At 49.0% G+C, this 15,115-nt stretch overlaps 1 protein-coding gene across 2 annotated transcripts in view; it reads right to left on the reverse strand.

Annotated features, from left to right (window-relative positions):
- Positions 1–1,538: 1,538 nt before the first annotated feature.
- LOC120992473 (NLR family apoptosis inhibitory protein) overlaps positions 1,539–15,115 on the reverse strand; it is a 98,712-nt gene continuing 85,135 nt past the window's right edge. For both annotated transcript variants that reach the window (XM_040421479.1, XM_040421480.1), the window contains 3 exons: positions 13,021–13,107; positions 5,906–6,073; positions 1,539–2,332 (listed from right to left, as the gene is read on the reverse strand). In XM_040421479.1, the coding sequence (XP_040277413.1) occupies positions 1,968–2,332; positions 5,906–6,073; positions 13,021–13,107 (620 nt within the window). In that variant the 3' untranslated portion in view covers positions 1,539–1,967. The remainder of the gene's footprint in view (positions 2,333–5,905; positions 6,074–13,020; positions 13,108–15,115) is intronic.

Here is a 15,115-nt window from a genome sequence, read left to right on the forward strand (position 1 = left end):
AAAGGAAGCAATATGGACAATCACAATACATTAGTAAGTGCCTTGTATTAAACTTCCTCTACATAATAAATGCCATTTGCTGAAGTGACACAAGCCCTTCAAGCCCTGTGGGCTGACATGCCAGTCTTCTCTGGTCACAACAGCAGTATTCTCCGGGGCCTAGTCAGCCAGCAGTGCAGGCAGTCTCTAGGAAGTAATCCAGAACCACTTGCAATTTTTCCTGGGGGCACTTTTGGATAAATATAAGTTTTTATGCTAAATTAGGACTAAACCAGCTAAAATGTTTAAAGTGTTTTTCAAGAAGTTACATTAAAATCCTGGTTAGATTACTTGTTTATTGAGTTTAATCAAGTGATACACTGATATTTACTATATGTTAAAAAGGTTAAAAAAAGCACACATCTTCATGTTCTGTTTTTTTTTTTTATTACAGATATACAGTGTATATACACACAGAGACATACAACCACGGGGTCGCAGGCCAGTACTGGGCCGTGGATCAATTTGTACTGGGCCGCAAAGGACGTGAGAGATCATGCCTAGCGGCCTAGTGACGACTACATTGACAACTGCCACCGCCATGACACAGGCAGCAAGGGCCGCAGCCCGGAAGGGGTGTGTATCGCAGAGAGCGGGAGTGAGTTGTTTTTTTAGTTTGTAGACAATATGGGAGAAGGGCTGGGGCATTATATGTACAGAGGGCACCACAGTGGGGCATTATATCTACGGGGACTTAAATGGTAATTGCTACTGAGTAGGACTGGGCCTAAATAGTTGTGTTCTGTGTGTCCAGTTATGTAGCAACAAGTTGTGGTCAGGAGACATCATCAGAGTGATTTGTGCAGAACTGAGAAAACCAGAAAGAGAATGACTTCAGTCAGAAGAGACATCACTTGTAAATCTGTAAGGGCCTAAACGGGATTATTAATGACTGGGACAAAGACCATGTAAGGTCATGGTAGAGCGGTATTATTTACCCTTTATATAGTGTTATTATTGGCAATGTTGGACACTGATTCTGTAAAGCCTCATTCACACATCCATGTCCGTGCTCAAATCCGTGAGAAGGTGGTCAGTAATGCATCTGTGAAGCTGTCCGTGAAGGATCCGTGTTGGGTCCGTGTGTCCGTTTTTTGCTGTCCGTGTGCCATCCGTGTTTCACCGACACTGAACAGCTGAAAAATAATTTTCAAAGCATCTCTTCCTAATGATCCGTGAAACACGGATGCAACACGGATGGCATCCATGTTGCATCAGTGGTTTTCACGGACCCATAGACAATAATGGACGTGATGGATCCGTGAACACAGACAAAATAGAACACGTACAGCACACGTCCGTGGAACACTGACGTATGAATGAGGCTTGAGGGTGCATTCACACGACCGTATAAATGGATCCGCATCCGTTCCGCAATTTTGCGGAACAGGTCCGGACCCATTCATTTCAATGGGGCTGCAAAAGCACACTGTGTTCTGTTCCGTAGGCCCGCCAAAAATATAGAGCGGTTGCGGACAAGAATAGGCATTCTCAATATAGTGCTGGCCATGTGCAGTCCGCAAAATGCGAAACGCACACGGCCGTTATCCGTGTTTTGCGGATCCGCAATTTGCGGACCACAAAACACTTACGGTCATGTGAATGCACCCTAATATACATTTTACTGTGTTATATGTGTGATTCTCCCTTCCTTTATTCTTTTCACACTACCCCCCCTCTATCCCACATCTGGTCCATGGGAAAATGGTCTTGCATGGAACTGGTCCGTGGTACCATAATGGTTGGGGACCACTGTAATGTTAGTATACTAAGGCTCTATTTACACTGTGTTCCCAACATATATACTGGACATGTCCATAGAATTCTATAGATTCTATAGTAGGCCAAAGAGTGTCCTATTGGCATACGTCTGGCCAGACCTACTGTGCCTATACCTAAATCTGCCCTTGGTTATGCAATAATGGAATTTATTTGGTGAGTACTGGGGAGAATGGCAGTGTCCATTTCCAGAATAAGGTTAACACCTTTGACTGTGGATGCTTCATTTTCATTGAATCAAACATCTCAATGTCTTTGTCATCAAGCAACCAGCCTAACATAGACAATATCTTCAGGCTATGAAGTCGGGACACACTCTGGGTTAAAGTAATAAAGGCCACAGGATCCGTTACATACTGGTGAGAAATCGTTCTGGAAATATGAAGAATGGTTAATTTTGGCAGATTATCTAGTAGAAGGAAGAAGTCTCGCCATCCAGACTGCGTGATGTGGAGGTTATTATCGAGGTCTAATTTCTGGAGATTTCTCAAATGGCCGGCAGCTATTATTTTGGCTGGAAAAGAAATGACATGTAGTAGTGAAACATCATAAATACCAATAGCACCATCTACCATACACTGGGTGATGGCCAGTGGCGTACATAGAGAAGTAAGGGCCCCATAGCAAGGATCAAACCAGTCCCCCCACACAGGACAGAAGGGTTTCTGCCTAAGGGCTCATGCACACGACAGTATTTTGCGTTCAGTATACTGGCCGTTTTTTTAGTTCAGTATGCGGTACATATACTGAACCATTCATTTCAATGGTTCAGCAAAAAATACTGAAGTGTCTCCGTGTGCATTCTGTTTCAGTATTTCTGTACCGTGAAAAGATAGAACATGTCCTATTCTTGTCCGAAAATCACGGTGCTTGGCTCTATTCAAGTCAATGGGTCCACAAAAAAAACGGAACACATACGGAAATGCATCTGTATGTCTTCCGTATCCGTTCCGTTTTTGCGGAACCATCTATTAAAAATGTTATGCCCAGCCAAATTTTTTCTATGTAATTACTGTATACTGTATATGGCATACGGAAAAACGGAACGGAAAAATGGAAATGAAACGGAAACACAATGGAAACAAAAAACGGAACAACGGATCCGTAAAAAACGGTCCGCAAAACACTGAAAAAGCCATACGATTGTGTGCATGAGCCCTAAACCCCGTTCAATGACCCTTGGGCCATTTTTTCCACTGCCTTATTTGCTAAAAATTGTCCTTTAGAGCAGCGGTCCCCAACCGCCGGGCCGCGGCCCAGGACCGGGCCGTGGAGGATTGTTAGCCGGGCCGCGGCGATCAGGGCAGTCTTTATCTCTGTACTAATGAAGCGCTTCCATTAGGGAAGCGCTTCATTAGTACAGAAGGACCAGGGAGCGGTGAAGGATCTGTACTCACCGCTTCCTGGTCCACGGCTCGGCTATCGGCTGTGCAGGGCTGCGCACAGCGTGAGGTCTCTCTGTGACCTCACGCTGTGCGCCGCCATACACAGCCAGAGCCGACAGCAGAATGAAGAGGATCGCGATGGTGACCAGGAGCAGGAGAGGTAAGTGGTTTATTATTTTATTTGCACTGGGGGCTGATGGCTGACATGGGGCTGACATGAGGGGGGCTTATGGCTGACATGAGGGGGGCTTATGGCTGACATGAGGGGGGCTTATGGCTGGCCAGAGGGGGGCTTATGGCTGGCCAGAGGGGGGCTGATGGCTGACATGGGGCTGACATGAGGGGGGCTTATGGCTGACATGAGGGGGGCTTATGGCTGACATGAGGGGGGCTTATGGCTGACATGAGGGGGGCTGATGGCTGACATGAGGGGGGCTGATGGCTGACATGAGGGGGGCTTATGGCTGACATGAGGGGGGCTTATGGCTGACATGAGGGGGGCTTATGGCTGACCTGAGGGGGGCTTATGGCTGACATGAGGGGGGCTTATGGCTGACATGAGGGGGGCTTATGGCTGACATGAGGGGGGCTTATGGCTGACATGAGGGGGGCTTATGGCTGACATGAGGGGGGCTTATGGCTGACCAGAGGGGGGCTTATGGCTGACCAGAGAGGGGCTTATGGCTGACATGAGGGGGGCTTATGGCTGACCAGAGGGGGGCTGATGGCTGACATGAGGGGGGCTTATGGCTGACCAGAGGGGGGCTGATGGCTGACATGAGGGGGGATTATGGCTGACATGAGGGGGGCTTATGGCTGACCTGAGGGGGGCTTATGGCTGGCCAGAGGGGGGCTGATGGCTGACATGGGGCTGACATGAGGGGGGCTTATGGCTGACATGAGGGGGGCTTATGGCTGACATGAGGGGGGCTTATGGCTGACATGAGGGGGGCTTATGGCTGACATGAGGGGGGCTTATGGCTGACATGAGGGGGGCTTATGGCTGACCTGAGGGGGGCTTATGGCTGGCCAGAAGGGGGGCTGATGGCTGACATGGGGCTGACATGAGGGGGGCTTATGGCTGACATGAAGGGGGCTTATGGCTGACATGGGGCTGACATGAGGGGGGCTTATGGCTGACATGAGGGGGGCTTATGGCTGACCAGAGGGGGGCTATGGCTGACATTGGGGGGGTGTTATGGCTGACATTGGGGGGGTGTTATGGCTGACATTGGGGGGGGTGTTATGGCTGAAATGGGGGGGGTTATGGCTGACATTGGGGGGGTTATGGCTGACATTGGGGGGGTTATGGCTGACATTGGGGGGGTTATGGCTGACATTGGGGGGGTTATGGCTGACATGGGGGGGGTTATGGCTGACATTGGGGGGGTTATGGCTGACATTGGGGGGGGGTTATGGCTGACATTGGGGGGGTTATGGCTGACATTGGGGGGGTTATGGCTGACATTGGGGGGGGTTATGGCTGACATTGGGGGCTGATAGATGGCTAAAGGTTTGGGGGTTGATCTGAGCCATTTGGGGTCTGATCTGAGGTCTGATTAACATTGGGGGTCTGATCTGAGGTCTGATTAACATTGGGGGTCTGATTGCTGGTCTGACCTGAGGTGTAATGAATTTTTTTTTTCTTATTGTTCTCCTCTAATACCTAGGTGCATCTTATAGGGCGAAAAATACGGTACAGTGCAGCAGAGACCAGTGCAGCAGAGACCAGTGCAGCAGAGACCATAGTCAGTTTATATAGTCATTATATAGTGTTATATATTTTAATATGCACCTTGTGTTTTGTTATGCGCGTGAATCAGTCAGCCCCGCCCACCCCCTAAGCCCCGCCCAGAACCCCCGCCCCCTTCCACCCCCCACCCGGTCCCTGGGAAAATTGTCTCGCATGAAACCGGTCCTTGGTGCAAAAAAGGTTGGGGACCACTGCTTTAGAGGATAGAGTCCTAACCAAGTTTTCACCCCCAGTAGAAGAGGGGATGATTCCAACTAAGACTGGGCCCCCTCTTGCCCTGGGCCCCATAGTAGTCGCATGGTCTGCCGCTATGGTAGTTATATGGCTATTGCTATATATCAGGAAAAAAGAGACAATGCAGCAGCACCCTGCAAATCAGATAAAGTACAATAATGCCATAGTCAAAAATTATTATGCTAATGCTACGCTTATTTATAAAGCGAGATGCTTGGACAATGCATTTTGTACAAAACCATCTGAGCCCGTCTGCCGTACGTCAAGGCGAGCTCTGTTAGATGGGTCCTAAAACTAAATACTACCTGTTATGCGCCATAATGGCCGCCATAGAATTCAGGGAGTGTTGGATCCACATGCATGCTGTGTCCACTCTGCCTTTTACCATTTTTTGTGCCATAATGGTACCAGGTACCAACATGCATGCCGAGCCCACTCTATACCTTGGTTTTGTACAAAATGCATTGGCCAAGCATCTCACTTTCTAAATAAGCGTAGCATTAGCACTATAATTTTTGTGACTATGGCATTGTTGTACTTTATCTGATTTGCAGGGTGCTTCTGCATTGTCTTTTTTCCCTAGGTCTTTGCCATGGCGGTGTGCACCTGCGCATTGGGAGGTGCTGACTAACCCCCTTTTTTTGCAGTATTGCTATACATCTCCACTTGTCTTTTCACTACTTTTGCCTTTTGTTTAGGATCTCATTGGTCTTACCTAACTCCAGCAGACTGCTGTCATTTAATAATCGACGCTGTATGGTGAGATTGGTGAGTTTGGGCATATGCTGGAGTGTCTGAATGAAAGACGTTATAGTTTCTCGAACACCATCTCCACCAGGAAATGTAAATTCTTCAAGGTGTTCCAGACAGGCTAAGCCTTCAACTAAAGAAAAATAAAAAGTAAATCAACTTTAGAAAAGGCAAATGTAAAGTATGCTTAATACATAAATAAATTACACCCACTTACATACATTTACCATATTAGTAATAAAAATTCCTGATATTATGGGGGCTGCAATGAAGTTCAACTATGGTAAACTGAATTGAAAAGGGTTTCCAGGGGAGAAAAAAAACATTGATGGCAATCCTTAGTAGATGCACTATACAATCTAAGGCAGAGATCAGCAACCTTCGGCACTCCAGCTGTTGTGAAACTACAATTCCCAGCATGCTCCATTCATTTATATGGGAGTTCTGAGAAGAGAAGAGCAAGTATGCATGCTGGGAGTTGTAGTTTCACAACAGCTGGAGTGCCGGAGGTTGCCTACCCCTGATCTAAGGGGATCCAACCCCAGATCCTCATTAGTCAGCAGAATAAAGGAGCCATGCCACTCCCTGTCTCACCATGGTTCCTTCTTTGTTCATCTGGGTACAGTGTTGGGCTGAAGTTTCTTGGGCTCACCCTCTGCATATACAGGACATATGCATGTTCACTTTTAAAGGGGTTGTGTCACAAAACATATTCTAATGTAATTGCAAGTAATTAAACATTTTGTATAGCCAGTGAACTATTAAATAAACTGTATCTTTGTACTCGGATCGACTATCAGAACACCCGTGACCTAAGCATAGCAGTAGAGGCGTGGCGGAACTGCTGTAAAGGGTAGCCTAAAGGGGCCAAAAACACATGACACAGTAATGTGAACAAAGTACTGTATTAACACACATCACAGTAACAAATTCCGGAAAGCTAAAGACATCTCGCGTTTAGGGTTGGGTATATAGCGAGTGTAGCATAACGATTTCCAAAGCCCTAATCTCTTTATAATGTGACCCGGTACATTGTTTTTAGAGGCGGCTGATGCTGCGCCTATCCGGAAGGAATGGTCGGTAATGCTCAACGGATCCACACCCAGTCCCGGCAACAATGCGCGGACGAACCTAAGGAAAGTCTGGATAGTGAGTGGGCCGGAATCGTAGGACAACAAAGGGGAGTGAGGTGTGTCATGTTTGATCACCACCGACCATTCGTTAAATACAGCTACTGGGCACCATGCGTTACCCGTGGAAAAATACTTAACCTTGGTGGTCTCGCCGGGTCTGGACGTTTTGGTGTGATTAAGTGTGAGCACATAGTGGGAGCCTAAGTGTTGTAAGTGTTGTTTCTGAATGAAAGTATTGCGGGAAATAGGGCAGGTGAATTCCCCGGGTCGTAAGAAGCCGTAGAAGCATAGATACAGGGCGGTTTTAACTAGGGCGCTAGTCCTTAATCCGAAGGGGTTGGTATCTAGGACGGCTGCTAAGGACTTGAACATGTCCCCGGAGAAGGGTCTCCTGGAAATAGTGCTGACTGCTGCTGAATTCTGGATCCCCTTGAGGATCGTTTTAATAGGGTGAGCGGAGAATAGCGAGGGTCTATCTGGGTAAGAGATGTGCCAGCAATGTTGTATACCGGCTAGGTATGACTTGATTGTGCCGTGTGCTAGTTTGAGGTCTGAGTGGCAAAAAGCTATAAACGCAAGTAAATACGTAATATCGTCCATGCCCAGTTGTGGACACTTTAGCTGGAACCTAGAAAAATGGGACCATGCCGTCTTGTACATCCTGGCCGTATTCTCGGACAATGACCTCTGCATGAGGAGCCTGGCTGTGACCAGGTGCGTGTTCAAGGCATGACTAACAGGCTGTGCGATGGTGTAGGGGTTGGTACGGGGTCCGCCTCTGGTGAAATCTGAAAGAAAAATTTCCGTTTACCTCTAGATAGAGCATCTGCTGCCACGTTTACCTTGCCGGGAATATGTGCACATTCGAAATGAAATTGATGTTGAAAACCCAACCAGATGAACCGTCTCAAAAAGGCCATGATTTCACTGGAGTCTGACCTACCCTTATTGATCAGTGCTGCCAGACCTTCGTTATCGGTCAGAATCAACACTGTGTTCTTGCGCCAGTAAGCTCCCCACGCCTGTGCTGCAGCGACAATGGGGTAGATCTCGAACAGTGAGGATGTCTGAGAAAACCCAGGTATGGAAGTAACCTCGGGTGGCCAAGCGCTGGCCATCCAGTGGTTGCCGTAAATGGCGGCAAAGCCCAGAGCTGATGAAGCATCGGCGTGGAGAACGGGGGAGTGGCTGGACACTGAGGGAGTAAACAATGAAATACCGTTCCAGTTGGAAAGGAACTGGTCCCACATGACTAAATCGGCCAGAGCTTGTTGATCTAGCCTCACCTGGCTATCTTGGTCGGTGGTTGATGGAAGAAGGCTAAGGAGTCTGGAGATGAAAGTCCTGCCTTGCGGGATGATCCTCATGGCATAATTGAGCATGCCAAGCAAACTTTGGAGCTCTACTCTGGAACAAATGCCTGCGCAAGCTAACTTGTGGATATTATCTCTGATTCTACATAGCTTGTCCGGAGGCAAACTAGCTTGCAACGCGACGGTGTCTAGCTGGATACCTAAAAAGGTCAAACTGGTGTGTGGGCCCTCGAGCTTATGATTCGCTACTGGAACACTGAGTTTGCTGAACACTTCGGTCAAGACTCCTAGATCACCTGGAGGCCGAGACGGAGGTTCGATCAGCAGAAAGTCGTCTAGATAGTGGATGACGTGATGGGCACTGAAGGTGTGCTCAAGGATCCAGTGTAGACTGCTTGCAAACTGATCGAACAACCAAGGGCTTGATTTTGAGCCAAAAGTGAGACAGTTAGCGAAATAATAAAGCCCATCCCACCTAACGCCATGCCACTGCCATAGTTGGGGGTGAATGGGCAGCAGTTTAAAAGCGTCGGTGATATCTGCTTTTGACAGCCACGTGTGCTGCCCCAAAGACAGTATGACCTGAATAGCCTCGTCTATGGACGCATATTTCATGCCGAATTCCTCGGAGGGAATGAGAGCATTGAGGCTAGGCACGTCAGAAGAATGTGGAGCTGACAGGTCATAAATCAGGCGTTTTTTATTTGAGAACTTGCCAACAACCATGCCTATCGGACTAACTCTCCAGCAATCGAAAGGGGGCTGGCGCAGAGGACCTATCAGGTAGCCCTTTGCCAACTCTGCTTGAATGAGGCCGCTGACTGCCTCGGGGTTCCTGACAGCAGACAGCAAATTCCTGCATTCGTACGTGGACTGTGGTAGGGATATCTGGCCTGTGTGAAAACCTACGGTGAAACCGTTTAGGAGGAACCTGACCCACTGCTGGTCTGGATGATCAGCCAGGAATGTGGCTAGCGTGTCAACATGCACCCTGCCTAGTCATGCCGGGTGGAGGCCTTTCTGGGGGCACGCCATCTTGGGGTGGCCCTGAAACAGTTGGTGCATAAATGCAGCAACCGACATTGGCTGTAGAAGCACCCTGTGTAATTAAAGTTATTGCAAATTTGCGATTTGCCTAAGTACTTAATGGGCCTGCCTAATTTATCGACCCCTGTGGCGGATTTGGGCATGACGCTATCGGGTGCCTGCCTAGTCTGGGAGCTGCCTGACGGAGGATTGCTGGAGGAGCACCACTCTGCGGTGTGGGAGTGTGCACTGCAAGTGGAACACGCGGGGGCTCTCAAGCCAGCAAAATGGCGGCAGAAAAGCTCGGTGTCAGTCACTGCCCAGTCGACGGTGTGCTGAAACTGTGTGAGTAAGGCTGCTGCCCTTGCGGAAAAAAACCTGTGATACTCGTAGAAGGCCGTGCCACCGTATTTGTGGCCTAAGTCTACCACTTTGTAAAGGTACAGGTCTAATTCTTCGTGGCGACTGGGCGACACGGAACAGATGACGTCCCGGTATAGGCTAAACGCCCACACAAACTCAGTAATACTGAGTTTGCGGTTTAGCCTGATGTCCCGTGACTTGTGGATGACAGACACCTCCCCGCAGGCAATGGTCTTATTATCAGGTACCTCGTGTGTAGCGATGAGCAGACAGGCTAAGTTGACATCCTTACCGTCTAGAATATCCTGCCTAACGTTAGCCGGAATGAAATGCGACGGTGCGACATTAGGGAAGTTGGGCGGGGGGGTCGCCGCAGACGTGGAGGGAACTGACGGAGACATGAGTGTTGGGGCGCCGGCGCTGGATGTGGATGCCCTGTTCTGAATTGCCTCTAGACTGGTTTGGAAGCCAGACATGGAGGACGCCATGTTGTCAATAGCCGCGTGTAACTGGGTAATGGAAGTCTGTATGGTATTGGGCGTAAACATCTCTTGACTCGAGCCTGGTTCGGACTGTAGTAAGCGGAAAAGTTCAGCCTTCCTGGCAGATGCAGGGAAGGGAATCCCTCTGCGTAACAGTTCCGTGGTAATTCTGGATATGGTCCATGACCTTAGGGAAGGGGTCACGCCTCTTTCCGACTGTACGTCCCCGCTGGCTTGGGATGACGCGGATGCAATCGGAACCTGGTTATGTGGCAGCTCCATCTAGAATATATGAAATGCATGACACGATGGCTAGCTAAACGTGACGATTGCCCGTACCATGCACCCTGGTGAACTGGTTAGGGAAGAAAGACTAATCGTGCAAGCTGTGCCTGAGGGAAATTACGTGCAACACCCGTGTACCCTGACACCCCCTGCCACCTAGTGTACCCCGAGACGGGGCATGTACAGCCGTGACAGCTGATGACCGAGGAGGCCCACAACTGCGTGTGAGTGGGTTAAAGTAGATGCGTGTGAGGCAGGAGACCTGTACGCTCGACCTGTAAGCCGTACAGAGCTGGGACTATACTGGCGCCTGTAGCCGTGACAGGACTTGCGTCATCTCTGATGACGTGACGGAGTTGCGTATGCCTGAAGTCGTGTCAGGACTTAGACTGAGTCTGAGGACGTGACAGACTTGACGCGAGTGCCTGAGGACGTGACAGGACTTGACCGAGTCTGAAGACGTGACAGACTTGACGAGTTTGCCTGAGGACGTGACAGGACTTACGTTGAGTCTGAAGACGTGACAGAACTGGCAAATGCTGAAACGTGACGGAATTTGCGTGAGAGTCTGAGCACGTGTCAGACGTGGGACTGAGATATCTCGGGACTATCAACTGAGTCTGAGGACGTGACAGACCTGTCGAGGCTGAACGTGCCGGGACTGCGTGCGAGTATGAGGACGTGGGGAGAAACCCCCCCCCCCCCTTTTTTTTCTTTTTTTTTTAAGTTTTTATTTTTTTATTTTATTTTATAATGGCTGTACATGAACCCCCTGGTGAGTAGTGGAACCCCTGGTGCGGAGAGGGCGAGGAAGAGAGGAGAGAGAAAGGGGGAGAGAAAAACAAAATAAATTTCCCTTTACCGGATCCTGAAGGACGGAGTATGTGACTACTTTACTTGACTGTGAACAAAACAGAGCACCAGGTCAGCTTAAGAAAATTTAAACCTGACCTGACTATGTTACTGAAATCTACCTGCACCAGGATTTGTCGGAGTTTGATATTTTGACCGTGCGAGCCCTTGAAGCCTGAGATGACACCTATTATGGGATGAAAGCATGAATGATATTGACAGTACCCACTGCCGACTGGCAGTAACGAACAACCTGTGGAGCATAAAACACCGGACATCTATACAGTGTGTGCCACCCGTATGCTGCGTGGGTGTGCCTTGAATTGCGTACTGGCCAGTGCGGTATTGAGACCGTGGACGACACGGTATGACGGACGCATGGGATACTGCGTGTGGCGATGCCATTCCCTGTGCGCCGTGCGTGGGTGTGCCTAGAATTGCGTACTGGCCGGTGCGGTAAAGAGACCGTGGACGACACGGTATGACGGACGCATGGGATACTGCATATGGCGATGCCATACCCTGTGCGCCCTGCGTGGGTGTTGTCACGCTGGGTGTATGAACCCCGTAGCATGCCGTAGTTTAAACGTTTGGGGCCTGCAGCCGGGACACATGGCTAGTGACAGTGGTGCCGGAACCAATTACCGGCGGATCGGGACGTGCGTGGCGGTAGGCGGTACCGCTGCTAGAAGGATGCTGGCGGTGAAATGTGCTTGTGTGGCTGCCTGGCGGGGGAGGGAAGTGGCGCCGGCTGCCAAACCCTCCGCCGCCTGGACGTGGGGCACGCGACCATTGCCTGGCCAGGAAACCTGCCGGAAGGGAGCGGGAGGTGGAGGTGAGCGCTGTGGGACGGCGGTCGTGGACGCTGATGCGCCATGTGACCCGGAAGCGACGCGGTAGTCGCTGCTGTGCCGGGAATCATTAAGGTGTCTCCTCTGAAGTGGCGCGCGGCTACCGAACCCTCCGCTGCCTGGGCGTGGGATATGCAGCCAGAGGGTACCCCACCGTTACCTGAGCCGGGATACCTGCCGGACGGGAGCGGGAATCGGATGCGGAGGCGAAGCGCAGTGGAATGCAGGACGGCGGCCGTCGGAGGCTGATGCACCACGTGACCCGGAAGTGACGCGGCACACGCTGCAGTGCCGGGAATCGAAACGACAGCTGCCAGGGGGGAGGGCACAGAGGTGCCTTAAGTAGTAAGTGCGGGGAGCCTCCCCTCCCACAAATACGGCAACTACGTTGCCTACACGTATAGCGCCACCTGCTGTTTTTTAATCTGGTCTGGTTATTGGTTTCAAGGTCAGTTCCAAATGAGATTATATTCCGCTTAGAGATCTTATTTTTATTAGAAATCTATTATTGTTTCAGAACTTGGGCCCATCAGAGGTTTCTCTGGTAATCTGGTGGGCCAGTGCACCCCTGTCCAGGTACAATGGCTTACCTTATATGCATTTGAAAACCTCATATATTGTACTGTAAATTGTTGCAGATTTTCAGTGCAGAACCCACCATGTCTGAGGATAGCTTTGCAGTACAGTACAGATGAACACAAAAACGTGATCTTAATAACATTAACATTATCTATAATGATATTGTCTGGTTTTATATGCAATTAAACCATCATACCAAATGCTGTCACTGGCTCAGCCTTTGCAGAATAATCAAATTCTATTTCCAAAATTTTTAGATTTCTGAGTGAGGGTAAAGCAGAACCTTGATAAAAAGAAAAAAAAAACATGATGACATAAAATGCGTTTGAAATTGGAAGCATCACAGACATATCAGTTAGGCCTCATTCAGACAATGAATTAAAGTCTTTGGGGCTATTCACATGGCTGTTTTTTTATAGCAAAATAGAACATGTTCTTTTTTTTGTCCTTTTTCATGGCCAGATGCACCCCACTGAAATCAATGGGACCACCCGTATCCACTAAAGGGGCAATTTATAATACTGGGTGGCTCAAAGGCGGCCATTATCTACAACTGGGGGGGGGGCACAAAGGGGGCCTTTATATACACTGGAGGGCAGAAAGGGGGCATTATCTATGCTGGGGGGCAGAAAGGGGGGCATTCTCTATACTGGGGAGCACAAAGGGGCCATTATTTATACTGGGGGGCACTATGGAGCTATTATATTTACTAGAGGGCATTATGGGGGACATTTGTAACACCCCAGAGTTGTGTTACTACATGCCTCTACCCCGCTACTATCTTCTAAGAGCCTTTATACTGTCATTAGATATGATTTTGCTCATGTCCTCCACAAATGTACATATAAATCCATGTTAAATGCAATTGTTCTTGTAATTTGCCTGGTTACCAGTAGGTGGCAGCAACACATTGGCAGGTACAAGTCACAGTCTAGTGTATCTGAGCTGGAATGGATTATTCCAGCTTAGCTCCCCCTCTGTGGAGAGGTGGGCTGGTCCCACATCCTGCAGCATGGGTGGAGAAGGAAGTTAGAGGTGAGCGTAGCCCAACCCCTGCTAGGGGTAGGGTGTGTGTGTGTGTAGAGTTGTTGCGATATCAAATTTTTGATTCGATTTCGATACCATAAAAAAGTATTGTGATACTCGATACCATTCGATAACACGCGAAAAAAATAAACCAAAAAAGCCACGTGCATTCCGCATTTTTTAAAAATGGTGAATCGCACAGTTTTCTATTTTATTTTTTCTGTTGCGGCGTTCACCGCATAGATGTAATAGTTTGGACTTTTTGGATGTGGTGATATGTGATATGTTTATTTATTGTTTATATATTTTATATGTAATTTATACTTAATATTGTGTTGTTGTTTTTTAACTTTTTATTTAATAACTATTTCCCCCCCTTAGGGGCTAGAACCTGGGATTTTTTCATCCCTTGTCCTAGTCACCCTGATAGAGCTCTATCACGGTGAATAGGACTTCACACTCTCCCTGCTGCCCTGTGCTCTGTGCACACGGCAGCAGGGAGCTGACTATGGCAGCCAGGGCTTCACTAGCATCCTGGCTGCCATGGTAACTGATCGGAGCCCCAGGATTACACTGCTGAGGCTCCGATCAGAAGCCGCCACTGCACCACCAATGAAAGGAGGTGAGGGGACTCTGTGGCCACTACCACCAATGATTTTAATACTGGGGGGGTTGAGGGGGGAGGGGGCGCTGCGCCACCAATGATCCTAATACTTGGGGTGGGGGTGGAGGGCGGGCGCACTGCGCCACCAATGATAATTAACCTTTAATACAGGAGGCGGGTACTGGCAGCAAATCAGCGGCAGTTAACCCCTCAGGTGCCGCACCTGAGGGGTTAACTGCCGCTGATCGCAGCTCCCTGTCAGAGGCAGGGTGCCGGCTATGCGATTCTGCTGCCGACACTTGCCTCCTGTATTAAAAGTTAAAGACTACCTTTAGTGGGTTCGGACTTAGTTAAGTTAGCAGAACATGTAGAGCGGCGCCCAGGGATCTCCCTACTATTATACCTGGGCGCCACTCCGTTCGCCCGCTGTGCCCCCATTACAGTCTCCTGCTCCGTATGCTAATTACTACTATCTGAGCGATGGGGAGGAGACATCAGCTGATGAGAAGCTGATGTCTCCTCCCCATCATGGCCATGAAAAACTGCTACTTTATCCATTTTAATGGCTGTCATGTGAATTTGATTATTATTATATAGCACCCTTTCTGTAAATAATACGAATATTGGATGTCACTGAGGAGTTATTCATGAAACTGACCAA

Source organism: Bufo bufo, chromosome 2 (assembly GCF_905171765.1).
Source record: "Bufo bufo chromosome 2, aBufBuf1.1, whole genome shotgun sequence".
NCBI classification, from domain to species: domain Eukaryota; kingdom Metazoa; phylum Chordata; class Amphibia; order Anura; family Bufonidae; genus Bufo; species Bufo bufo.